Raw genomic sequence first — 27,601 nt, 5'->3', positions numbered from 1 at the left:
CTTGGGTTTCATTTTGGAAGAGTCTTTTGATTTATTTGTTCTCATTTTGCATATGCATAAGAACATTCCCCCCGCTATTGTCGACTCGCAGGCTTGGCTGGATGCTTTGGATGAGCATTCGGCCTTCAGCACGCACTACTGCTCCCAAGAGCAGGATAACCGCGAGGACGACGAGGAAGAGGAGGAAGGCAACTCGCTGGGTCGGATCGCCGACGCCCTGCAGGTGGAGAATGCACACAAACAAACAACAGCAAACCAGCAATTACAGTCATTAAACAGACCCAATATGGTGCGAGGATCACGCTGTGGAAAGCCCTGCACTCACAACCTCATTGCTAATTAGTTTTTTTTCTCTTTTTGCCATGGTTTCAATTGTTCAACTGAGGGTTTCAAAGTAAGACTATTTTTTGATTGTAGACAAAAGTTTCAAAGTCATGTTGCCGATGTTGATTTGTCTCTGTGTCAGAGATGTTTTTCCGGACACTGTGAACAAAGGGTCAAACACAGGAAGATTATGTTTTACTGCCGGCAGGGGATGCAGCCATTCATGACTGACGCCCAACGTCTGCAGCCCTCTGCCAAGCTATTCATTGAGAGTAGATGCAAATTGAAGTGATATACAGTAAAGTCTCGTTATATCGATATTCAAGGGAGTCCGAAAAAATATCGATATAACCGGGACTATCGATATATCCGACCCTGCGCGCATGTAATTTTCTCCGTGCGTGCATAGAAATAGTATCGATATAACCGGGACTATCGATATATCCGATATCGATATAACGAGACTTTACTGTATTAGTAAAACATAGTCTTCTTAGTTGAATACCACACCCATGGACGTACCGAGCACCAACAAATACAAAACAACACAATATAGACATTTTAATTGGTTGTCCTTTCCATGAACTGATAGATTTGTAACCTGGTTTATGACCTCTTCCTGTGAAGGAGTTTACCAAGTACACGTAACATTTTTGGACAGCTAGCATGAATGGGAAGCCGTGTGGATTTGGGTCAGCAGAAAGCGTCTCGCCGACACAGTAATAAAGATCCATAAAATGATTAAAATGACACTAAAAGTTATAAGATTTATGAATGAACTGTCAACATTTTGGTATATAATAGTATTCAATAGAAAACGTTGCTTAAAAACAACAGATTGACATCGTATACTATCCTGTCATATAGGAGATGCCAGCGTGTCGGCATTTGTTAGGATCACGTAATCCTCGCGTCAGCTATTTTGAATGCTTTTCGATTTACGACCGTTTTGTCGGAACGGAACCCGGTTGTAACTCGGATGTTACCTGTACTAAATTAGTCCAAGGCCAGATTTACTACATGAAAATGACAGTTTAACAGGCTGTGTCTTTTCAGGTCAGATTGACCCCAGATCTTCTGTGCTTCCATTGTGGGCCTTGTGTTCGACCGCATGAAACTTTAAAATCTGATAACTTCTTTTCTGTCTATTTTCTATCACTCTGCCCATGCAGGAGGCACAGGCAAGCCACAGCAGGCTTGAGCAGGAAGTAGAAGCTTTCCTGACCGCCGTCAAGACTGATGGCGTACCAAAAGGTAACGACGACAACAACTTTTATTTCACATTTATTGAAATAACCCGACAGGATATGAGCAGCTGTGCCGCGGCTATAATCTTCTGATAAGGCAGAGTGGCACTCAGACGAGAGCAGAACTCTACCAAGGGCGAACCGATCAGCATCAAACAGATACGGGAATGCGCTGGCTAATATGCGTAAATTTAATGCTCGCAAGGTGAAAACGGGCAAAAATCGGTCACAAAGTTTGCAACTCATAACCGTGTGGCACTTTATAGAAGGCAAATGTCAGAATGTATGAACCGTATGACTATAAAAATGCTTAATGTGATTCCATTCCACTGTTACTCGATTCAGTTCTCCATGAGTTTACCTCCTTTGCGATGGAGAAGCTGCAGGCCATCCGCAACCTATCGGGAGAGACCAATTCTTACCTTGCTGTATGTCTCGGATTGGTCTCCAAACAAGAAGTGGTGAGTTACGCCTCTACAAACTGAAAACAGACAAGAATAACGACAGTAAATAAATAAATAAATAATACAGTCTCGAGAAACCTTGCCTTGTTAGTCCTCCCTTCATTGAATAGAAATGTCAATAATCTATTCCACCAGCCCATTAAACACCCAATAAATATTTTATGTGCTTTAACTGCCCTCCAAGGGGAAAAAAGGTGTACATGTTGGCCACCAGGGGTCAGTGTAACACATGCGTACTGATATACGAAGAGAAAAATATCACCTTAGCTATGCTACATCATTTAACGATGCTAAATGATGTCGCTACATTGATCCTATAGTTATTTGGCGTTAGCATTAAGCTAGCCGAGGCTACATGCTAGTTTAAAATATTGGCATTTTCGTGTTTATTATGTTTGTTAAAGTCATTAAAAGTGCCTGACACGCTGGGTCCGAGAGGACAGTAATTTCATCTGTGCTGTATGTCATGCATATTAGCATATTTGACAATAAAGCTGACTTTGACTGTTAGTTTCATGCTAAGTAATGACATCATGCTAATTCTGTTAGCCCACATGTGCTGTTTTGCGTTGTGGTCATAGCTAGCACACTTGTGTTTTTTTAATTTAATATACAGCATTCAATTTTTCTTAGTTTAACTTAGTTTTGTAGTGAACTTTACTCCAAATTGTCACTATCACCCAATTGTCGCGTGTTGTGAGGTTGAAGACATATTTTCTTTTTTTAATTAGGTTTTAAAGGTCAAACCGACACTCCGGACAAGTTGCTTCCATAATTTGTAAAATCACTTCAAATGACTTCTACTGAGCACATTTTACAAAGATTCCACCGCATATAGCTATATTTTACGTTTTAAGACTCGTGGTGATATTCAGAAAGTCTTGTTTTCGAGTTGATGACGATTCCCTCCGTGACGTCACGGAGGGAACGCCTGTGACCGAGTAAGCGACACACAATGCATTTTGGGTACTTTTTTTCGTCTGAAAACACAGTGTTGATCGCGAAATTAGAAGGAAAAATACATGAATAACGCAATGGTGAATCGTTGTGTGTCGCAGCCAATTGCGGTAACATGCATAAAGAAGGTGTAAGTTTACACAAATTCCCAGCGGACAAATCAGCCCATTTCCAACAGAGATTGTGCGGCATTTTCTGGGACGCTACATTGGAGTCCTGACGGCTCGACTTGATACTCAGGACTTCTTTAATCGATTGCAAACATTTATGCTTTCCTCTTCAGAACTATTTGAATCATATTCATAACTGGATGAGTAACAAGAAAGCATCTTCTCCGAATCTGAACTCTCTGAAGCCATTGTTTTGATTCTGGAGCAAGGCAGTGTGTGACCAATAGTGACGTCACGAACAAGGGGGCGGGACTTTCTGAATCTGCCCAACTCCGAGCTTATTTTGTGGCAGTTTTGGGACATTTTAAGTCAGTTTTGTTTTGCATTTGACTAAAAATATCAGCCTGCGTGTTTTGGGTATTTTAGATGCTATAAAACGTTTTTCTGATGTCAGTTACAAAACAAAAAATGGTGTCGGTTGTCCTTAAACGTTGTTCAGCTTTACATACCTCATTAAATGTCCGTTTCAGTCTCGCCGCACACAAATGTGCCTAAACCTCCAAGTGTTTGTTTTGAGCAGATCGGCCACCATCTGCAGTGACAACGGTGTCATTCATGCCTCGTTTCCAGAACTCGATTTTGGGGAAGGAGGGAGGAAAAAAAAACAGGAATGGATTATCTTGCTCATTAGAGACCAAACAAGCTGCCAGATCATCCAGCGGAAGAGCCGGATCGCAGCTTTTGGATTTCTGACACCTTGGCCCGGGCCTCCTCGGCTCAGCTGGGCGAAACTTTTTCAACCGAGGCGTGCGGAGGCATAAAAGGCGCACGACCCCGCCTCCTCGGATTTTTCTCACAATTAGGCTGGCTCTAAACGGGAATATGCCGAATATTCTCCATCTCGGCGGTCGCACACACGACGCTGCAGAGTTTAAATGAATCAGCGGGATGTATATTTAAAAGATCCTCTCCAAACTAAAATGAAATTCATGTGTCAAATAATGGCCTTTGTCCGCATTGAACTTCAGCACTTTTCTTGTTATATCACATATATTCGGAAAATATGTCATAATCTTGGGATGTTTTGATTGAAAATGAATGACAATGATTGAAAATGAAAACATTTTTTATCTGATTACAATTTGTCAAATACAGTGATACCCCGGTTTACGAACCCTCTGGCTTAAGAACGTTAAATTTATGAAAAAATTTACCTTGGCATACAAATTTTACCTTGGCATACAAACTTGTTTCGTACACGGAGTTGCCTCAATGAGTGATGTGTCGTTCACGAACGAGCCCGTTCTTCTAACAACAAAATGGCAGCCGACTGTTTTTGTCCTCTATTCCCCGCCCCCAGTCTTCAGTTAAAACCACATGATTGGTCAAGAACGCAGCACTAAGTGGGGGTGGTTCAAACATTAAAGAGACAGGCAGATGACAGTGAGAGAGTTTCAACTTTGATAGTTCAAAGGCAGAGTGTAGACTGCAAGGATAAAATATCCCATCAATCAGGCTCCACAAACAACCCGCACAAGCCTACAAGGGATCATTCCTCAAGATGATGAAAGAAGAAGATTACGTTCCTCATCAAGTGTTTAATGCTGATGAAACCGGCCACTCTATTCCATCAAGCCATCAACGACCATCACAAAGGTAAATAAAACGACTTTATTATAAAGTACAGTTTATTTCGTTAATTATAATACCATAGCACATTTATTATACATAAAATAAGGTATATTTTGTGTCGTTTTAAGGCTTAGAAAATTAGAAAGTCAAAAATTATCTTTTATTGGGACCTGGGAACGGATTATTCTCATTTTAATTGTTTCCTATGGGAAATTAATTTTTGGGATTCACACTTTTCGCCTTACACGCTGTGTCTGGGAACCAATTAAGTTCGTAAGCCAATTTATCACTGTATATGCATATTGTCATCGAGAAAAGATGATTACTTCGAATTTAATGCCTTAAAAAATATTTCCTTATTTTCACACCATCCGGTGAGATACATTTTGGTGGGGAAAGAAAGTGCTAGCGCTATTAACCATGCACCTCTTGCTAATGCTCCACGTGTGTCCATTACCCGTCATTTGATCTCCACTGCTGCCGATGAGTCGTGTTCACGGCGCAACCTAACGGCGGCCGCCATTACGCCTCGACCCCCACAGCTGCATCCCCGTCTCGACTTAATGACGGCGGTGGCACAGAGGTGCGAGTTCAGCCGTCCTACACTCTGACCGGCTCGCGCACTTTTCTTGATGTTCAACAGTAATTGAAAAACACAAATATTTTTTTACATGTGTGTGTGTGTATATATATATATATATATCTCATCTCATCTCATTTTCCGTACCGCTTATTCCTCATTAGGGTCGCGAGGGGTGCTGGAGCCTATCTCAGCTGTCTTCGGGCACGAGGCGGGGGACACCCTGAATTGGTTGCCAGCCAATCGCAGGGCACACAAAGACATACAACAGTCACTCTCACACTCACACCTAGGGACAATTTGGAGTGGTCAATCTGCCTGCCATGCATGTTTTTGGAGTGTGGGAGGAAACCGGAGGACCCGGAGAAAACCCACGCGGGTCCGGGGAGAACATGCAAACTCCACACAGGGAGGCCGGACCGGGACGCGAACCGGCGACCTCTGCACTGTGAAGCCGGTGTGCTAACCACTCGACTACCGGGCCGCCTATATATATATATATATATATATATATATATATATATATATATATATATATATATATATATATATATATATATATATATATATATATATATATATATATATATATATATATATATATATATATATATATATATATATCTATATATCAGCCTGTGGCCACCTCCGTTTCCACAGGCTGATAAATTCCTTATATGGCGCTTGGACGCCCTCTTCTGACCTTTTAGCGGCTTTTGGGTGCAACACGAGGTCCCCAGACCAAACAAGTACAGCAAAATACATTGACGTGATGGATGGACTGCTACAATGCGTCTTTTTTACGGTCATGGGGCGGTCCTTTAGTGACGTCACGTACGGACTCGTCACCAACTCAAAAACAACACTTCCTGAATATTCAGCGCGAGTCTTAAAACGTAAAATATAGCTATATGCCGTGGAATCTTTGTAAAATACGCTCAGTTGAAGTCATTTGAAGCCATTTTACAAATTATGGACACAACTTGTCCGGAGACGTCGGTTGTCCTTTAAGTGATTCTCTGTTTATTTCATAAAACTTAAACTGATATGAAACATTTTCATGTACAATATGCATTTAAGTGAAAAACATGTTTTTAAAAAAAATATAATCAATCAGATCGTTACTGTGTGTTCTTTTTTTCGATTGCTATTTGTGCTGTAAAAAAAAAACACATTACAATATTTTTTATTGGGTTGTTAGGAGACGCCGGATCGGGAAAGATTATTTCAATGTTTGTTTTCCTCCTCGCGTATACACGTAATAAAGGATTGCGTTTCATTGTTGGTGTGCAGGTACGTAGCATGAAATTGGAGCTGGAGGTAGAAAAGAATAAGATCCTGTCGGAAGCTCTCCAGACGCTGGCCACCGAGCACCACGAGCTGGAGCAGGTGGTCGTCAAGGGCTCCAGCGGCCTCAGCGAAGATGAGTTCCACGACGCCGTCTCTGGTCAGTTTCATAGGAGGACATATTTTTGAGGGGTGGCGGGGAATTGATATGAAAGCAAGAAAAAAAACATTTTTTTTTATCTGGGGGAAAAATACCACTTTAATCTGATGTCATGTTTTTGCAATAGTGTAGGACTTCTGAAGAAAAAATAAGATTCAGGGAAAATTGATTTTATTTCCATCTAATATTATGACATTTTTTACATTACATTACATTTTTTAAATAAATTCCTCATCTGGTTATTTATTGAAAAAAATGACAAATCTGATGCAATTCTTATTTTTGTGAAAACGTATCACCTTCATTGATTTATTAAAAAAAATCAGAACCAATATACTGGTACATCTTTTTTTTCAAAATATGTGTCTTTTAACTTTATCATAGTCATCTAACTTTTTAATCATTTGATTTGAACTTTGTAATCATATTTAATCACATGACTAATCATTGCTATATATTAGCTACCTAACTAGCTTGCTATCGATTAATTATCTATTAGCTAGCTAGCTAGCTAGCTAACTTGTTATCTATTTGAGTTATTCCGGGTTGAGTGAACGCTGGCACGCGTGGCTGCCGCTGCTCACCCGCAGAAAAAATATCCTGTGACTGTAAAGTGTATATATATATATATACACACATACAGTAAAGTCTCATTATATCGATATTCTCGGGAGTCGGAAAAAAATATCGATATAACCGGACTATCGATATATCCGATCCTGCGGGCATGTAATTTTCTTCTTGAGTTCATAGAAATAGTATCGTAATAAGCAGTACTATCAATATAACCGATATCGATATAACGAGACTTATATATACAGTAAAGTCTCGTTATATCGATATTCAAGGGAGTCCGAAAAAATATCGATATAACCGGGACTATCGATATATCCGACCCTGTTTGCATGTAATTTTCTCCGTGCGTGCATAGAAATAGTATCGATATAACCGGGACTATCGATATACCCGATATCGATATAACTTTACTATATATATATATATATATATATATATATATATATATATATATATATATATATATATATATATATATTTTTTTATAATAAGATGTATTAATTTTCTCCGAAATGATCTAACCAAAATGTTTGGTCAGGTTCAGATTCTGAGCTCTCTCTGAGTGGATTTGAGACGGTGGCGAGTCGTTCCTTCGAGGAAGAGGAGGAAGAGGAAGAAGGTGGCCTCATGTTTGGCAGCAGCAGTCGCCTCGGGAGCATGGCGCAGGGCGATCGCCATGGCAACGACCACCAGACGCAACCCAATGGGATCACCAAGTACAGGTCAGCGGTGCACGCTGGCTGGCGCTCCAAATGAGATGCTCAAGTCATCACACACACACACATACACACACACATATACACTAAATCCCGCTAATTTAAGGGAATATTATTTATAAATGACTGAATAAAGTCACCCATCCATTTTCTAATCCGCTTATACTCACGAGGGTCGTGGGTGGGGTGGAATGTATCCCAGCTATCTTCGGGCAATAGGTGGGGTGGATCAGAGATGTGCATATGGCTGCTATTAGCTAAGTTGGAAAGTAAAAAAAAAGTGGCATCCCTTAACAAAAAATGACATTGGTTCACGTCTCCCATTCCATGGAGATCCGATTATGATACCACATTCCGGCTTTCAGGTTGAATTTCGCATTCGTCCTGCATGTCGACACCAATGCTGACTGTCCCAACAGCGCCAACGTCTCTGTTGAACAAAATGGGGCTGTGAAAAATGCATCCCATTACAGATGCAAAAAAAACCAACCTCAAAAAACACAACATTCCTCCCAATCAAAATCAGTGCTGGCAATATGGCGCTATGTCAAGCTAAGATTGTTCTCCGATGAAAACCGTCCACACAAATAGGACACCATTTGTCAAAACAAAAGCTAAAAACAACAAAAGAAACAGAACATTTCTCAAAAACATACATTTTTCATTTAAAACAGATGATCTTTTCTGGAACATTAGAAATTTTCCGACAATATGCAACTTTAAAAATCGGCAAATACCTGTTGATGAAAAGGTTTCTTTCTGCAAAAAAAAGATTTGATCAAAATCGCAGGGATCATGCTAGTACACCTCAATCTGCAGTACTTACATGCCTAAAAGCTAGCAAACACTCGTTTGACGACAATGAGGTTAAAATCTTCGCGAAAGAAAATAGAGGGTTTGAAAGGGGAGTAAAAGAAGCTATTTTTGTAAAACAGCAAAACCCTTCACTAAATCGCCATAGTATTGTGAGGCTCAATTTGGATCGTACTTACAACAGACATCTTAGATTGTTACCACATAGGCCAAAAGAAGTAATCAGATTAGCTTCAGGGAACAGTCCTCTGCTCCCTCCAACCTGAGTTCAAAGACCTATCAAAGCAGAGGTCTGGCACCGCCACCTCTGGACATTTGGGATATTTATATAGGGCCAGGGCTACCAGCAAAATTTTAATTAGCTGACAATGCTTTTCGGATGAGGAGCGAAACATCCGACACTGTCAAAGAAGTACAGATGACGGCTGAAGAAACCTTTTCAGCGATGGACCACTCCTGTACGACTGAGAGCTTACAGACTTATTGCTCCAAATACCTGAAAAAATAATAATGAACAATTCATGTATTTTTTCTCAATTATAATGTTTTTTTTTTGTCGAACCAATGATTCACCATCACCAACTTTGCTTCTGTCATTTATTCCAGCCACTCGGCTCCTTCCCCTTGATGCGCTGAATAATTTATGGTAACGGTGCCCCCTCCGAAAGAGCGGCACAGAAAGGACAGGTGTCTTTGTCTTAACTCTTCAAATATTGATGCGGGCTCAACGTAAGGCATGAATCAGTCACCTCTGTTGACCACTCCCTGTAGGTAGTTTTTAACGAACGGCTTCAGCATGAAAATACTCGATATTGCTTCATGTCAAGTCACATGCAACAATATCCAGCACTGTTATTTGGACAAAGATTTTGTAGTATGCTAACACTGCCGGGAAGACAATAACTTCAAGAAACTGCTTATTGCATTGTAAGTGTCAATTAGAAACAAGCTTTTTCAGTTTCCGATAAATATGGCAGCCTTCAGTATTTCGATGGTTTGTTTGCAGTACCAGATGGGCATTAGGAAAAAGCCTCAAGAGTGGTTTAGATACAGACGCTCCCCAACTTACGAACAAGATACTTTCCGAATGGTCGCTCGTTAGGTGAATATTCGTAAGTTGCTTCAGTGCTATATTTTGTATGGAAGAAACTTTCAGGTTTAGATAAGTGTGTTTAAGGCTTGTATAAGTAACCTGTATTGGTTTGTACTGAAAAAATGTAATAAAATATACGCTCTATAAAGATGTGTACATGCACAACTGGAGAGAATCCTACATATGTTACTTCAAAAATGTTCGTAACTCGAATGTTCATAAGTAGGGGAGTGTCTGTACTCTTTTTTTTTTCGACAATCTTGGCTGATGGAGTGGCCGGTTTCATCAGCATTAAACCCTTGATGAGGAACGTAGCCTTCTTCTTTCACCATCTTGAAGAATGATCCCTTGTAGGCGCTTTATCTGCGATAATTTTACCTAGTTCCTCACCAATTGTGTTCTGTTTAGCTGGATTGATAGCTTATTGCAACAAGTGTACAGATGGCTTGTGCGGGTTATTTGTGGAGCCTGATTGATCGGATATTTTAACTTTGCAGTCTACACTCTGACTTTGAACTATCAAAGTTGAAACGAGTCCAAATTTCACTGTTTTCTATCCATTTTGTCACTCTCTCTCTGTTGTCTGCCTGTCTCTTTAATGTGTAAACCACATCCCTTCACTGCTGCGTTCTTGACCAATTGCATGGCTTTAACCGAAGACTGCGGGGCGGGGAATAGAGGACCAAAACAAGCCGGCTGCCATTTTCTTGTTAGGAGAACGGCTCGTTCGCGAATGACACGTCATTCATCGTGGCAGCTCTGTGTGTATCCCGAAAAATAGTTTGTAAGCCAAGGGGTTCGGAAACCGAGGTATCACTGTATTTGCTACCCCTCAGTCCAATTTAAGAAAACATGGTACGTATTTCCTTTCACTCCTATGTGGGTGACAGTCAGAGCTACAGTCTGCCCTGCTAAGTGAAAAGGACACTTTCTTCTTTAGGCCACTTTGGTGATGTTTCAAGGAAGAAAAACCTGAATGGGACTGAACTGGAATTTCAATAAAAACAAAACAGAAGTTGTGGTGTCACATGCTCGGTGCCTTAGGTCAGATATCCTGGAGATACTAAAAACTAGGTGTCACCTCAGAGGTGATTGAGCTTTTTTCCATTGCTCGTCCCTCTCTTTGGAATTATATCCCACTAAACATTAGGCAAGCCACCTCTATGTCCATTTTATCTCATTCAATGCCAGACGTTTGCAAAAAATGTGTCCACTCCAATGCCAGGGTTTTTGTCATTGTCACTTGAATTCCAGGATCCATAGAATATTGACTTTTAGGACTGCATAAATATTCAACACATTCTTCAAACCATAGACTCTCTTCTTTCATCATAAAGAAAAGTTAATTCATAAATTATATGGGTCTGGAGGTATTTGAGCTTGAAATGGGGGTGGCTGGACAAAATATTATACGATGCATACATATTGATTTATATAGCGCGTTAACAACAGCTGAACCTGGAACAAAGCGCTAACACGGAAAAATGGAAATGCTGCCCCTTGTTTTATGGTGTTTGCTGTTTTTTTTATGATCTTATTATTTTCACTGTCTTTGTTTTTGTACGTCTGACTTTCAATTTATGTACAGCACTTTGGATGCATCCATTGTTGTTTGTAAAAGTGCTGTAGAAATGAAAGTGGGTTGAGTTGAGTTTTACACAGATTCACTTTTTGCTCGTCCGGGTCCCTATTCGCTGCATTCGAAACCTACATCCTCATAAAATTGCTTGGGTTACGGTTCCCTTCAGACACATGAAGGAAATGAACCCACAAAAGACCACTGAAGTATAAGACGAGGGAGACTTTGTCTGGAAATTGAATCACTGCTCTGGGTTTAGAGGTGGCTTCAACTGTAGACAGTCTTGATCCTTTGACAGTGTTGCAAGAACCGGGGTGGACCTGGCTGGCCCAATGCACAATAGCGCAGCAGGTTACACATCACAGGAGCACCACCAGTCTTTGTTGCAATGGTGTCACTCAATTCATGAAGTCTCCTTTGCGGTCCAAGCCTTAAATAAGATATGTTGCCTCCAGCCGAAGTATGTCTGTGATGTTGAACAAAATAAGGCTAAGAGACATTTTCACTGTCAATCATCGGGGATTGTATTGAAAGCTGAGTATTCAAGTGTAAACACTCAAATTAACTTTTTCAATCAAAACGAATAGCAGAACAATTCATCCATACCTGCCCCTGGAAAATACTAAATGAAATGTTTGTAACTTTATCTGGGCATTTCTCCATTGTGATGCAAGTTTTGTACTTTATTTCAAAAAAATATACAGGAATAATTTAATAGTACCTGAAGAATAAAAAATGGATGCATCCTGATTTATTGTTTTCAATGTGCCTTCTTGTGGTATTCCCTTTTTGACCACCGGGGGCAGTATAACGAAAAGACATAACATTGTTGGCAGGTGCGTCTTTTTTCAGACCTGGGCCTTTACAGACGCTCCCCTACTTACGAACATTCGAGTTACAAACAAGGGTAGATACGAATATTTTTGGAGTAACATGTACAATAGTATTCTCTCCAGTTGTACATGTACATATCTTTCTAGAGCATATACCCTGTGACTGTAAAGTGTCCTTGAGAGTTTTGAAAGGCACTTATAAATGAAATGTATTATTATTAATACATTTATTCTGTGCAATTTTGAGGCAACATTGGGGGTAAATGTCTCACCCAAAATGAGGCAGAAGAAAATGGCGACCTCTTGTAGACATGACAGTGTATTGCGTTTCCACAGGCTGATAAATTCCTTATATGGAGCTTGTACGCCCTCTTCTGGCGCAACACGAGGTTTTCAGACCAAACAAGCATTGATGTGATGGAAAGACTGCTACAATGTGTCCTTTTTTTTTTTTTTCGGTCAGGGGCGTTCCTTCAGTGACGTCACGTACGGACGCGTCACCAACTCAAAAACAAGACTTCCGGAATATTCAGTACGAGTCTTAAAATGTAAAATATAGCTATATGCGGTGGAATCTTTGTAAAATACGCTCAGTAGAAGTCATTTGAAGCCATTTTACAAATTATGGACACAACTTGTCCGGAGACGTCGGTTGTCCTTTAAGGCTTATATAAGTATGTTTAAGGCTTGTATAAGTAACCTGTATGAATACCTGTATTGGTTTGTACTGAAAAATAAACATTTAATAAAATATATAATAATAATAATAATAATAATAATAATAATAATAATAATAATACATTTCATTTTAAGCGCCTTTCCAAGCTCTTAAGGACACTTTACAGTCACAGACAAGCATATAATAAATAACTTAACCTATAATAGACAAGCATAGGTACTATAATAAATAAAATACAATCACATATAAAATACAATAAATAAAATATAGATATAAAGAGAAAAAAGAGAAAGAGCTACACAGAAAATGCAATAAATGTATATAAAATTAATAAATAGGTGGGTTTTGAGATGGGATTTGAAGGTGGGAAGAAAATCGATGTTACGAATGTTGGGAGGAAGTGAGTTCCAGAGTTTGGGGGCAGAGCAGCTGAAAGCTCTGTCCCCCACCGTGCTGAGACGGGCAGGGGACGGGCATACAGAGGTGGAGGGAGGAAGAGGATCTGAGGGAACGAGAGTAGGTCCTTCAATTTCAGTGAAAATGTCAAAAACCCTGGCAATGGAGTGGACATATTTTTGCACACCATCTGGCAGTAAATGAGTTAAAATTACATGATTTAATCTCCTCCTCACATTCTGATTTCCCACCTTCATAATATTCAGAAGAAAAATGCACTTTATGTTTTCTTTTAATGCATGTATCTTTTTGTTTCAGGACTAGTTTGCCTGCACCTATGTTTTCAAGAAAGGACTTCAGCATTTGGAGTATTCTCAGGAACTGCATCGGAATGGTGAGAAATGATCTCTCGGCATGCAAATTAATTTCCTTCATGACAGCTGTGTTCTGCATAATTTTCCTCATTTGGCTCCTCTTTCATCTGGCTGTATTGTTTTCATCTAAGTAGACTAGGGTAAAAACTTTTGAGTTTTCATGAGGTAAAGCAAGGTGAAATTTACAACTCCAGTCGATAGATAGCGTTTTAATCCAAAAGATGAATTTCAAGATGCCTGCCAAGAGCAACGCTGCTTAATGAACCTTCCCCTCCCCGCCGTGGCATCCAGGAACTCTCCAAAATCGCCATGCCTGTGATCTTCAACGAGCCGCTCAGCTTCTTGCAGCGCCTGACCGAATACATGGAGCACACGTACCTGATCCAGCAAGCCAACGCTGCCACGGATTCCCTTGACAGGATGAAAGTAAAGAAGATCCCAAGACGTACGTGCCCACTCATCAAAATAAACACAATGTTAATTGCTCAACTTGTCTTATCAGTCGGTAGCGGCCTTTGTGGTGTCTGCGGTGGCGTCGCAATGGGAGAGGACGGGCAAGCCCTTCAACCCGCTCCTCGGAGAAACCTACGAATTGATCAGGTGAGAGGGTAATCAATTTGTTACAGTGATAGCTCGGTTTACGAACCCCTTGGCTTACGAACTTTTTGGTTTCCGAACGTTACATTTATGACAATTTTACCTTGGTATACGAACTTTTTTCGTACACGGAGCTGCCTCAATGAGTGATGTGTCGTTCGCGAACGAGCCCGTTCTTCTCACAACAAAATGGCAGTCGACTGTTTTTGTCCTTTATTCCCCGCCCCCAGTCTTCTATCTATCTGAGAATCACTCCTTGAATGTCATCAATCCAGGGAAGACCTAGGTTTCCGGCTCATAACCGAGCAGGTGAGCCACCACCCTCCCATCAGCGCCTTCCATGCCGAGGGCCTTCGGCAGGACTTTGTCTTCCACGGCTCCATCTACCCCAAACTCAAGTTCTGGGGGAAGAGTATGCAAGCCGAGCCTCAAGGAGTCCTCACGTTGGAGCTGCCCGAGTGAGGACGAATAAAATTCACCACCATGTCCTTTAACGTTACTCTAAAAGGTTTTGGTTTGCTGCGCAGGCACAATGAAGCATACACGTGGACCAACCCCACATGCTGTGTGCACAACATCATCGTGGGCCAGCTGTGGATTGAGCAGTATGGATGTGTGGAGGTGATCAACCACAAGTAAGACAGTCGGTCTGAGGACTGGTTCAGAGATGATCATTTCTATTGCTAATGCTAATTGAAACCATTACAGCAGTACTGGACACCGTTTACACTTTTTTTTCCTTTATGTGTCTCTGTGTTGTTTGATGTAGAACTGGCGAAAAATGCTGTCTCAACTTTAAGCCATGTGGGTTTTTTGGCAAGGAACTGCACAAAGTTGAAGGCTACATATTGGACAAAAGGTACACGGACACAAATCAGTGTTAACAGAAAAACCTATCCTGTGACTTCAATGAGAAGGTTTCTTCAGCTGTCATCTGTACTTCTTTGAAGGTGTCGGGCGTTTCGCTTCTGATCCAAGAGGCTTCGTCAGCGAACTAAAATTTTTGCTGGTAGTTCACACTGACGTTATCCTGTGACTGTAAAGTAACCTTGAAAGTTTTGAAAGACGCTTATAAATGAACTATTATTATTATTATTATTATTATTATTATTATTATTAGTAGTAGTAGTAGTAGTAGTAGTAGTAATTTATTTATTGCATTGTATTTGTGATTATATTTTATTTATTATACTACCTATGATTGTCTGTGACTGTAAAGTGTCCTTGAGAGCTTTGAAAGGCGCTTAAAATGTAATTATTATTATTATTATTATTATTATAAAAGTGCATTGTTCCACTCATTCACTGCCAGTCGATGTGCAAAAATGTGTCCACTTCAATGCCAGGGTTTTTGTCATTGTCACTCATATTCAAGGAACCACAGAATATTGAGTTTTAGGACTACATAAACATTAAACTCGGCGTAAGAAATCTTAGACTCACTTCTTATATCAGAAAAAAATAGTTAATTCCCAAGTTATATGGGTCTGGAGTTATCTAACTTGAAATGTGGGCGGCTGTACAAAATGCAAATTCTCCCCCTGGTGGGAGGGAAAAACATTGCCAGAGGTCTGACCAGCGCTTTTTTGGCACCGAAAAGCCAAAACTGAACAAATTCGGGAATGGCGTTCTACGTCACACTTTTCAATTCCCGAAATGGCACCGAATGAGTTAAATTTCCATCAATGAAGATAAAAAGCAGATGTGCACCTGGTGTATGTATGTTCTAACTTGACTTCCTACAATATACCATGTTTTTAATAATAATATAATAATAATAATACATTTAATTTCAAGCGCCTTTCAAAACACCAAAGGACACTTTACAATAAAAACAATAAAACAAAGCACATAATAAAACCATAAGTAAAATGATAAATAATAAAATAGCTGATTGAACTAGACATTAAAAGCAATCTTAAACAGATGGGTTTTGAGGTGGAACTTGAAAATAGGGAGGGAGTCAATATTACGGATGTTGGGTTGGATGTTTTCCCCTTGGAAAAAAACAACCTTTTTTTTAATTCAACTGTCACGCAAACCAGCATCTAAATGAATGTGCAACAGCTTGCTGTTTAATTACAGCCATTTGTAAATATCAGAAAAAGCATCCTTACGTCTCCTTAATCACACTTTATCCTTTCTCGTGTACTTTTTTTTTTTTAATACACGAACCCTTATGCATCGTGGGGGAAGTGCTGTCGTCATCACTCTCGCTTTCGAGTGATTCAGATAAAAGACTTTGCGCCGAATCCAACTGGCGCTGATGAAAAGCGAATCCAAATATCCTCATCCTTCATTATATTTCCGAGCCGGCGTGATTTAATGTGCTTTAAGTGTACTTAACCGAAATCATTGGTAAATCAAAACCGGCGGCGTGGAGTGCTTTGGATGAACTCCAACCTATATTATTAATTAATGCACAATTAGTCAATCATTTGACTTGAGACGCTGCTCTCCAACGTCATGATCTGAATTCAATTTCACGACTGCAAGAAAAGCAGCCAAGTGGGATTAAGAGGAAAGGGAGAATCACGCGGAGCACATGGCTCGCTGGAGAATGGGTGATTAAAATGCAATGTTTGGTGGGGGCGTGCGTGGTTGTGCAACAATTAAAGTTCCAAAATTATTATTATTATTATTATTATTATTATTATTATTATTATTATTATTATTAGTAGTAGTAGTAGTAGTAGTATGATTAGTATGATGTAGTTGCCCCGAAACTACTGATTTTCCTGTTGTGAAAATAGCAAGTGTTGAAACTTGGGCCCTGGCAAAAAAAGGCAAATTATTGATGGCACTTCGCTACAGTATTTAAAAAAAAAAACAAATAACTAAGTAAATAAAGGAATAAATAAGTAGATAGATAATAATAAATATCATTTATTTATCAATTATTTAGTTTTGAAATAATTGATAAATAAATGAATGAATTGGCATTTAAATAAATACATAAATAAATAAGCATACACAAATAAATCACTAAATAAATGAGTAAATAAATAATTATTTTATATATTTTAGTGACTACACAAATAAACATAGAACTAAATAAATAAATGGTTAAACAAACATGTACCATATAAATAGATAAATAAATAAATAAATGGGTAAATAAATAGATAAATAAATAGATGAATCAAGAATATATAAATACATGAAAAAAATGATTGAATGGGCGTTTTAATGAATAAATAAATAAATACACAACTTAGTGAACAAACTAATAAACAAAGAACTAACTAACTAAATAAATAAATAGATACACAAAAGTATAACAAATAAATAAATGAATACATAAATTAATAAATACACAACTAAATAAATGAGTAAATAAATAAATAAATAGAAGAATAAATAAATACACAACTAAATAAATGAGTAAATAAGTAAATGAGTAAATAAATAAATAAATACATAAAGACAAACTATTCATAGTCCACTTGACTAAAGAGAAGATAAACTAATAACATTTTGCTTTCATTTTGTACCTAAAAGCAAAAAGAAGCTATGTGCACTGTATGGCAAGTGGACCGAGTGCTTGTACGTCATCGATCCTGCTACCCTGGAGGCTCACAGGAAAAGCGACCGGAAAGGAGAAGAAGCCAAAAACTTTGGCATAAAGGTACAGGAACAACTCCGTCATCCACTGCCGTGATCCTTATACGATCAAATATTGCATCGAGTATCTGTACGGTCCACGTTAGAGGTCACATGTTAATATTTGTACCTATCCCCGCAAGTGTCAGACCAAATCAACCATCAATCCATCACAGGGAAATAAAGTGTCGGTCTGTAAAATGACCTTGGATACAAAGTTAAACTCTGTCAAACTTGAATGGAAGTCATGTCAAAAGTGTACACCCGCTGCCCCGCGCGCAGGACGGCACTGTGGAGGACGTTCCCTTTCAAGCACCCGACAGCGTGGACGTGATTCCCGGCAGCCAGCTACTGTGGAGGATCGTCCCCCGGCCGGCCAACTCGGCACAGGTGGGTTTAGAAAACACACCCGGGAGCCCCGTAAAGACAGAAATCAAATGTTATTTTTAGTTTTAGTGTTAGTTTGAGTTTATATATCTATATGGAGTGCTTGTTTGGTGCAAAATTAACCCTTTCAGGGACAGTGGTTACGACTGTTGACATTAGAGAGAAAAAATATCTCTCTTACAAACACACTCTTAACTCATTCACTGCCAGACATGTGCAAAAATGTGTCCACTCCAGTGCCAGGTCATTTTCACTCAAATTACAGGACCCAAAGAATATTACATTTTTGGACTGCATAAATCAGAATCAGTTATCAATTATAGCAAATTTCCCCATTGTGGGACAAATAAAGGTTTTCTGATTCTGATATATCGTGTTATCAGATTACAGGGTGCAGGATTGGATTGGATTAGCCTTTATTAGTCTAACGGTGGAGAAATGTACATTTCACAGCAGCAAAGTGATGAAAGTAAGAGAAGAGGAAAGGAAGAAGTAAAAAAAAATAAAAAATAAAGGAGCTGCTTGAAAGGCAGCCACTCTAACTGCACCATGTTGAAATCAAAAGAACAAAAAAAGACATAACATAAAGACATTGTCATTCAATTTTAAAGGACAACCAACACCATTTTTTTGTTTCCTAACTGACATCAGAAAAATGTTTTATAGCATCTAAAATACCCAAAACACGCAGGCTAATATTTTTAGTCAAATGCAAAACACCAATAAAAATGACTTAGTGTCCCAAAACTACTTCAAAATGACTTCAGAAAGTTTCAGTTTCAGAAGGTTCCCTTGTTCGTGACGTCACGCCAGGACGTCTTGCCTTGTTCGAGAATCAAAACAATGGCTTCAGATTCGGAGAAGATACTTTCTTGTTACTCATCCAGTTATGAATATGATTCAAATAGTTCTGAAGAAGAAAGCATACATGTTTGCAATCGATTAAAGAAGTCCTTCCGTATCATTTTGAGGCGTCTGGACTCCAATGTAGCTCCCAGAACATGCACAAGATGGAGCCCAAGCTCCGTTGGAAATGGGCTGATTTGTCTGCTGGGAATTTGTGTCAACTAGTATCAAATAGTAGTCTTAGTGCAACACACAACGATTCACCATCGTGTTATTTGTTTTTTTCCTTCTAATTTCACCATCAACACGGATCTAAATGAAGTTTTCAGACCAAACAAAGTACCCAAAATGCATTGTGTGTCGCTTTCTCGGTCAGGGGCGTTCCTTCCGTGATGTCACGTCAGGCATTGTCATCAACTCGAAAACAAGACTCCCTGAATATTCAGTGCAAGTCTTAAAACGTAAAATATAGCTATATGCGGTGGAATCTTTGTAAAATACGCTCAGTAGAAGTCATTTGAAGTGAAAGAAGAGAGGATCAAAGCGTCCGTTTCACCAATGGATCAGAGACGTCATGGTGAAATGGGCACATCTGCTACAAGCTAAATGTTAAAAGCAAACACAAAGCTGTGGTATCCATTAACGAAATAGATTGCCAAAAAACAGGACATTTTAGCTATCATTATAGGTAGTAAGAATTATAAAAGCTAAAATGTCGCTTTTTGAAATGTTTTTTCTCTTTTTTGTTTTGTTTTGTTTCGTGAACAAAAATGTTTTCTTTTTTTTCAGTATTAAATTTTGGTATCTTTAATGACCCTGCACCATGAACAAAAGCCCTTGAATCCAATTTACCACCTCCGCAGATGTACAACTTCACGTCCTTCGCCATGCAGTTGAATGAGCTGCATGAGGACATGGAGGGCATCCTTCCTCGCACGGACTGCAGGATGAGGCCCGACATTCGAGCCATGGAGAACGGCGACATCGGTAACAACGTTATTTCATGATGACACCGTAGAGCAGGGGTGTCAAAGTCATTTTTTGCTGCGGGCCACATTGTAGTTATGGTTTCCTCTCGAGGGCCGTTATGAATTTGGGAAACCCATTAGAATGTTTAAATCCCTTCAAATATTACATATAGAGCACACAGCAAATTAATGAATAACTCGTTTTCAAATCTGAAGTCAAGAATAATGACTTTTATTGTGGTTGACATCCAAAAATATGAAATTTTGGCTCAGATTTTAGCAATCATCATGGAATTTAACAAGTTTGATTTGCTTTCGCGGGCCGAAAAAAAATGATGTGGCGGGCCGGATTTGGCCCGCGGGCCTTGACTTTGACACCTGTGCCATAGAGTAATTATCTCATTTCCCCTAAAACATTTTTACCTCCTCCCTCTTGGCTGCTTTTGTCAAATTATGTGTTTTGTATGCTCTTTTTTGCCATCAGGTGACATGTTGTCATTTCACAATTAAAGGACAACCGACACAATTTCTTTGTTTCCTAACTGACATCAGAAAAACATTTTAAAGCATCTAAAATACCCAAAACACGCAGTCTGATATTTTTAGTGAAATGCAAAACACCAATAACAATTACTTAAAATGTCCCAAAACTACTTCAAAATGCCCTCGGAAATGGCGAGTTTCAGAAGGTTACTTCTTGTTCCTCATCCAGTTATGAATATGATTCAAATAGTTCTGAAGAGGAAAGCATAAATGTTTGCAATCGATGAAAGAAGTCCTTCTGTATCATTTTAAGGCGTCTGGACTCCAATGTAGCTCCCAGAAAATGCAGAATATGGCGCCCAAGCTCCGTTGGAAATGGGCTGATTTGTCTGCTGGGAATTTGTGTCAACTAGTATCAAATAGAAGTCTTGGTGCAACACACAGCGATTCACCTTCGCGTTATTGATGTGTTTTCCTTCTAATTTCGCCATCAACACGATGTTTTCAGACCAAACAAAGTACCCAAAATGCATTGTGTGTCGCTTTCTCGGTCAAGGGCGTTCCTGACGTGACGTCACGTCAGGAATTGTCACCAACTCGAAAACAAGACTTCCTGAATATTCAGCGCGAGTCTTAAAATGTAAAATATAAACTATACACGGTGGAATCTTTGTAAAATACGCTCAGGAGAAGTCATTTGAAGTGATTTTACAAATTATGGACACAACTTGTCCGCAGGCGTTGGTTGTCCTTTAACTGTTGCACTTTTTTAAAAAGTCCAGCAATGTTTTTGCACTTTCCAAAAAAACGAAAACAGCGGACTGATCAATTCTTAATGTTGCATTTTTATCTTTAAACAATATAGTAAATCATACAAAAATAAATAATAAATAATACAATTTGCATTTTCCCAAAAAGAAAACAGGTGTTACACTCTCCTCAAAAGGTGACAAAATATTATATATTTCCTAAAAATAAGACATTTGGGAAAAGGTTTATGTTTTAAATACAATTGTGTTAAGCAGTTCAAAGAGAATGAAAAATGTAATTTTTTATGTGCTCTACATTTGTAATTTGTTGATGTGTTGTTGATGTTAAATAACCTTTTCTATAATATGAACTCTTCCTTTTTTGTGTGTGTGTGTAAACAGTTAGCCCTACAATGCTATTGCATTTTCAGCTTGGTCACAAAAGAAGCACAATTTTATTTATTTGTTTGTATGTTTGATTATGTATTTGTTTTTTATCTATCTAGCTAGCTATCTAGCTACCTAGTTAGATAGCTGTCTAGCTAGGTAGCTACCTAGCTAGATAGCGATATAGCTAGATAGCTAGATAGCTACCTAACTCCCTAGCTCCCTTGCCATCTATTTATTTATTTGTTTTTCATTCTTGTCTTAATTATCATAATAATCCATTTCATTTCTAAGCGCCTTTCAAAACTCTCAAGGTCACTTTACAATCACAGGATAAGTTTTTCTGTGGGTGAGCAGCGGCAGCCACACGTGCCAGCGTTCACTCTACCCGGAATTAACTCAAATACATAGGAAGCTATCCAGCTAGCAAATATATAGCTACTGATAGCTATTAGATAGCGAATAGATAGCTAGCCAGGCAGCTAAGCAGCAAGACAGCTAATAGATAGCTATCAGATAGCCATTAGATAGCTAGCCAAATAGCCAGCTACATAGCTAATAGATAGCAAGCCAGCCAGCTCATAATTAGCAAATAGATAGCTCGGTAGCTAGCTAGATGACTTGAAGTGTGAGTTCATGACCAAAACGTGAGTACAACTAGCTGTACTTTTGTACCTTTAGTTGCTCTAACCTTGCCGACACACCAAAATGCCTTTGGCTTTTCCGTGGGTGTCACCAGTGAATTTGTTTTTTTTTTTAATAATAATAATAATACATTTCATTTATAAGCGCCTTTCAAAACGCTCAAGGTCACTTTACACTCACAGCATAAGTTTTTCTGTGGGTGAGCAGCGACAGCCACACGTGCTAGCTGTACTTTTGTATCTTTAGTTGCTCTTTTGTTTGTTCAGGTATTTGGTTTAAAAAATGCTTTCCACAGGTTTGTAGCATTCTTTGTTTTTTGTTTTTTTTTTGTTCCCCGTAGACTTGGCCAGCGAGGAGAAGAAAAGACTAGAGGAGAAGCAAAGGGCCGCCAGGAAGAAAATCTCCAAATCGAATGACGAGTGGAAGACGAGGTGAGTTCATTGAATGAACTTTTCTACTCGTAATGGCTCCACTTCACGGGCATGCTATAATTCATGCAAAGTCTTTCAATTGGAGCCAAAAACCGGCACTGGCCATCTTTGTTAGTGACAAGACGGATTCCCCGCAGTCTATATCCTCATCTTTTTGACAATTCGGGCCATAATTGATGGTTGGTATTCACAATGTCTTCTGTCGTTTGTTCTCCGTTTAATGTGCTAAGATGAGCGGCCATTTTGTGTTAATTACTCCCAGTGGAAGCTTCTTTGGAGGGGGACTTTTTGGCAATGTGCTCCTTCTCTTTCTTCCTCACGCCAGAGCTGTATGAAAAGGTTAATTATGCTCTCGGGAGCTCAAGTATGATACTTCATCCAAGAGATTGTTTGCGTAGCTCGCAAAGAAGGGCGTAGCTAGCCTTTAGCGCAACAAACTTATATGACAAAGTTATTCCAGACAGAAAAAGTTTCATGGTCAATAAATGGGTTATGAAGTCATCTATACTCATTGAATAGTTTCTAAAATAGATGCCTAGAGGTGTCATTATGTCATTTGACAAATGATTGACGATTATACCTCGATGAATTAATCAAGTATATGCTGTATTTAATCAATCATTCGATCTCACAATATTAGAAATGGCTTTGGCCTAAGGCCAAACCATTTTAAATAATAATCTAAATTACACTTTTCTTGAATATTGCCATTTATTGTATTCTTTTTTTCAAGGTCTTTGAGCGGATCAGTTTTTCGTGATAGTTTCATTGTTTGTTTTGAAGTTTCGCTTGTGCTGTATGGATTTTACAAGGTATTGTAATTTATAGTCATTGCAGAAAAAAAATAAGCGATTACCGAATCTAAACAAGGCTGATTATATTATAGAAAATCTTGTTAAAACTATGAATATTAGTATATTATTAATATATTATTGATATATTACTAATCTATAACTATATTAATAATTTATGTTATTAAAACCTGATGGGCTATGAGGGGAAATAATATTATGATAAAAATATATATATATATATATATATATATATATATATATATATACCAAAAATATTGTTAAATAAATTACTATATAGCTTACATAATAATAAGTATTCTTCTTCTTCTTCTTCTTCTTCTTCTTCTTCTTATTATTATTATTATTATTATTATTATTATTATTATTAGATTAAAACATTATGGACTATGGGGTAAATAATATTACAATATTATTATTATTATTATATTATTATTATAATTTTAAATCTAGGTTAATACTATTCATATATTATGAATATAGTATTATTAGAATTCTTTTAAATCTTGATAAATACTATTAATATATTATGAATATATATTACTATTGAAATTATTGAAATTATTATTATTATTATTTTTTAATCTTGTTTAATACTATTAATATATTAAGAATACATTATTATTTTAAATCTTGTTAAATACTATTAATATATTCTGAATATATCTAGTATTATTGAAATTATTGAAATTATTAAAACTATTATTATTATTTTAAATCTTGTTTAATACTATTAATATATTAAGGATACATTATTATTATTTTAAATCTTGTTAAATACTATTTAATTATTATTATTATTATTATTATGAAAAGCTGATGGGCTATATGGCGAAAAAAAAACTATAACATCAAACTCAGCTCGAAAGGTTTACTTGGATTGGATTGGATATGCCTTTATTAGTCTCACAGTGGAGAAATTTACATACTACATTTACAAATTTACATACTTGCATCTCTGATTTATGATTTTTGTAAAAGATTGTTGACCACAGTAATTAATGTCAGACTTATTATATGTAAATGTCACTGTCTTATAAAATGGGCTTTTAATTTGACAGGCACAAATTTTCTTTTAGACAGCTAGCTATAGCCTGTAAAAAAAAAAGAATCTTCTCCCCTAAATTCTAAATGTTTTTTTTTTTCACATGAGGGCTCGACCCTGTAAGTAGCGAGCGTTGACTCTCAAGCTTTCCTGCAGTTTGTTTGTTGCTTCAATTGCTTGAGCTAAATGGATGTTTATTTCTCCTTCCCTGTCTGTTTCTATACTCGCGCACTTGGCCCAAGGTTAGACTTTGACGACGACGTGCTCAACATGCGCGATGGGATATCACCAGAAATAATTGAAAGAAAAGCCTTTCATATCCTCCGCGCTGAGATATCATCTTGAAATGTGTCCCGCTCTCTTGTTGAGATGGGTTCCATAGTGGGGGTGAGTTGGGGGAGGCAAGGATGTGCTTTTATCGCTCATCTGCTCTACTTTTCATCTCGTTATCCATCCATGTTCCCTTCCTACTTTTGACAATATTCTTCCTTTCCTTGTGTGATTTAAACAACAGACTGACTGTTATGGATTTTTTTATACTGAAAAAAAAAAATGATTACCAATTCATGACAATGCGTGTCGGTTACACGTGAATTTTCGGTAGTCGTTAACTATCCTCGCCCTTATTCAATGTAAACAGTAGCGGGCAACTGTAAAATATGGCTAAAGGTGGAGAAGAAATGGATTTTACTGTCAAAGCCCTTTTCAAGATGGACTTTTCAAGACAAAAATGGACATCCTAAAGCACAGGTGTCAAAGTCAAGGCCCGCGGGCCAAATCCGGCCCGCCACATCATTTTTTTCGGCCCGCGAAAGCAAATCAAACTTGTTAAACTTGTCCATGATGATTGCTAAAATCTGAGCCAAAATTTCATATTTTTGGATGTCAACCACAATAAAAGTCATTATTCTTGACTTCAGATTTGAAAACGAGTTATTCATTAATTTGCTGTGTGCTCTATATGTAATATTTGAAGGGATTTAAACATTCTAATGGGTTCCCCAAATTCATAACGGCCCTCGAGTGGAAACCATAACTACAATGTGGCCCGCGGCAAAAAATGACTTTGACACCTCTGTCCTAAATAAAGGTCGGTCAGTTATTTCTTGGCTAATGGTACCTCATGGTAATCCGACCTCAAAATACATCTGTTTAAAATTGCTTTGCATTCACGGTTTAGTTTAATCAGCTACAGTGATACCTCAGTTTACAAATGCTTTAGCTCACGAACATTTCGCCTAACGAACATTAAATTCTCGAGAATATAATCTTGGCATACAAATTAATTTTCGATAGACGAACCAAACCACACAGCGCCACGGTGGCTGCCGGACTAGTTTTTGTCACCACTTTTCTTTGAGTGCAGATGTGGTTTGTTCTTGAGTGGAGTACTTTTGCTAATTTGGGACCGAAACAGACCCCACCACACGCTCGTGTTAAGCCGAAGAGGACACAAAAGAAAATAATGGTCGAGCAGAAGAATGAGATCATCGAAAAACACAAATGCGGTGCGCGTTTCTGTGACTTAGCGTCCCAGTACGATTAGTCGACCATTGCTACGTGTGGCTAAGGGTGTTTCTGTGTTGTCTAAGCAACGGTATCAGGCAATAGAAGAGGTTGAAAAACATCTGTTGATTTGGTTTAACGAAAAGCAGCTAGGGACAGTGTGAGTGAGGGTATTATCGCCGAGAAAGCACGGCAACTTCACTCGGATACCATCAAGAGGCAACTACATCGACCATCACAAAGGTCACTAAAACGACTATCATACAGTCCTGTGTTTTTTCTTTAATTACAATACAATAGCACATTTATTATACATAAAATAAGGTATATTTTGTGTAGTTTTAAGGCTTATTTAGTATCCATTTATGTTTTATGGGGAGCTTGGAACGGATTATTCTCATTTTTAATGGTTTCTTATGGGGAATAAATGTTTGGCAGATGAACCTTTCGTCTTACACACACCTTCTATGTCCGTGAGTCTTAGTGCTCGTCTGCTTGTGTTGGTTGTCAGGTGGTTCCAGCTTGGCCCCAATCCCCACACCGGCTCGCAGGACTGGATCTTCACTGGCAGATACTGGGACAGGACGTATGCTCAGCTACCAGACATTTACTAGAATTCTCCACAAGCATTGCGCACACATTAACTGCGGCCTTAAACTGATTTGACATTCTCGAGGCATGCGTTATAAATGTCAGTATCGCTGGGGTTTGTAAACAAACGGTCATCACCGTTGACTTTTAGCTCATGCGCGTGTGTATTGTGTTTTTTTTTAAATAGGCTGCTATCTAAATACAGTAAAGTCTCGTTATATCGATATTCTCGGGAGTCTGAAAAAATATCGATATAACCGGACTATCGATATATCCGATCCTGCGGCTTGTAAATTTTCTCCTTGCGTTCATAGAAATAGTATCGTAATAAGCAGTACTATCGATATAACCGATATCGATATAACGAGACTTTATTGTATTTGTAAAATGGCAGAAATTCTTGATTGTGTGGACAAAATAAACCCACTCTTAGCCGTAATTGACCTCATCGTCCTCTGAAATATGCTAAGCTTAAAAAAAAACCACTTTACTCTTCCATATACGGTGATACCTCGGTTTACGAACCCCTTTGTTTATGAACTATTCGGTTTACGAATGTTAAATTTATAAAAATTTTACCTTGGAAAATTTTTCAGGATACACACGGAGCCCCACAATGAGTGATGTGTCGTTCGCGAACGAGCCCGTTCTTCTAACAACAAAATGGCAGCCGGCTTGTTTTGGTCGTCTATTCCCAGCCCCAATCATCGGTTCAAGCCACGCGATTGGTC

At 38.4% G+C, this 27,601-nt stretch overlaps 1 protein-coding gene across 5 annotated transcripts in view; it reads left to right on the top strand.

Moving 5' to 3' along the window:
* LOC148896031 (oxysterol-binding protein-related protein 1-like) overlaps positions 1-27,541 on the top strand; it is a 44,049-nt gene extending 16,508 nt beyond the window's left edge. The window contains exons 13-28 of one of the 5 annotated variants that reach the window (XM_089000303.1): positions 92-223; positions 1,497-1,578; positions 1,917-2,032; positions 6,608-6,761; positions 7,876-8,059; positions 13,765-13,840; positions 14,112-14,246; positions 14,323-14,420; positions 14,693-14,875; positions 14,945-15,052; positions 15,187-15,276; positions 17,919-18,045; positions 18,303-18,410; positions 20,117-20,240; positions 22,826-22,916; positions 26,791-27,541. In XM_089000303.1, coding sequence (XP_088856429.1) covers positions 92-223; positions 1,497-1,578; positions 1,917-2,032; positions 6,608-6,761; positions 7,876-8,059; positions 13,765-13,840; positions 14,112-14,246; positions 14,323-14,420; positions 14,693-14,875; positions 14,945-15,052; positions 15,187-15,276; positions 17,919-18,045; positions 18,303-18,410; positions 20,117-20,240; positions 22,826-22,916; positions 26,791-26,893 — 1,911 coding nt within the window. In that variant the 3' untranslated portion in view covers positions 26,894-27,541. Of the gene's footprint in view, positions 1-91; positions 224-1,496; positions 1,579-1,916; positions 2,033-6,607; positions 6,762-7,875; positions 8,060-9,494; positions 9,554-13,764; positions 13,841-14,111; positions 14,247-14,322; positions 14,421-14,692; positions 14,876-14,944; positions 15,053-15,186; positions 15,277-17,918; positions 18,046-18,302; positions 18,411-20,116; positions 20,241-22,825; positions 22,917-26,790 lie in introns of those variants that run through there. The other 4 variants (XM_089000301.1, XM_089000302.1, XM_089000304.1 and 1 more) reach the window with 4 other exon arrangements.
* The last annotated feature ends 60 nt before the right edge of the window (positions 27,542-27,601 follow it).

Source organism: Hippocampus bargibanti, linkage group LG07 (assembly GCF_051943395.1).
Source record: "Hippocampus bargibanti isolate YZ-2025 linkage group LG07, ASM5194339v1, whole genome shotgun sequence".
In the NCBI taxonomy this organism is placed as follows: domain Eukaryota; kingdom Metazoa; phylum Chordata; class Actinopteri; order Syngnathiformes; family Syngnathidae; genus Hippocampus; species Hippocampus bargibanti.
The sequence above is the reverse complement of the archived record's forward strand: the minus strand, read 5'-3'. Positions and strand labels throughout refer to the sequence as shown.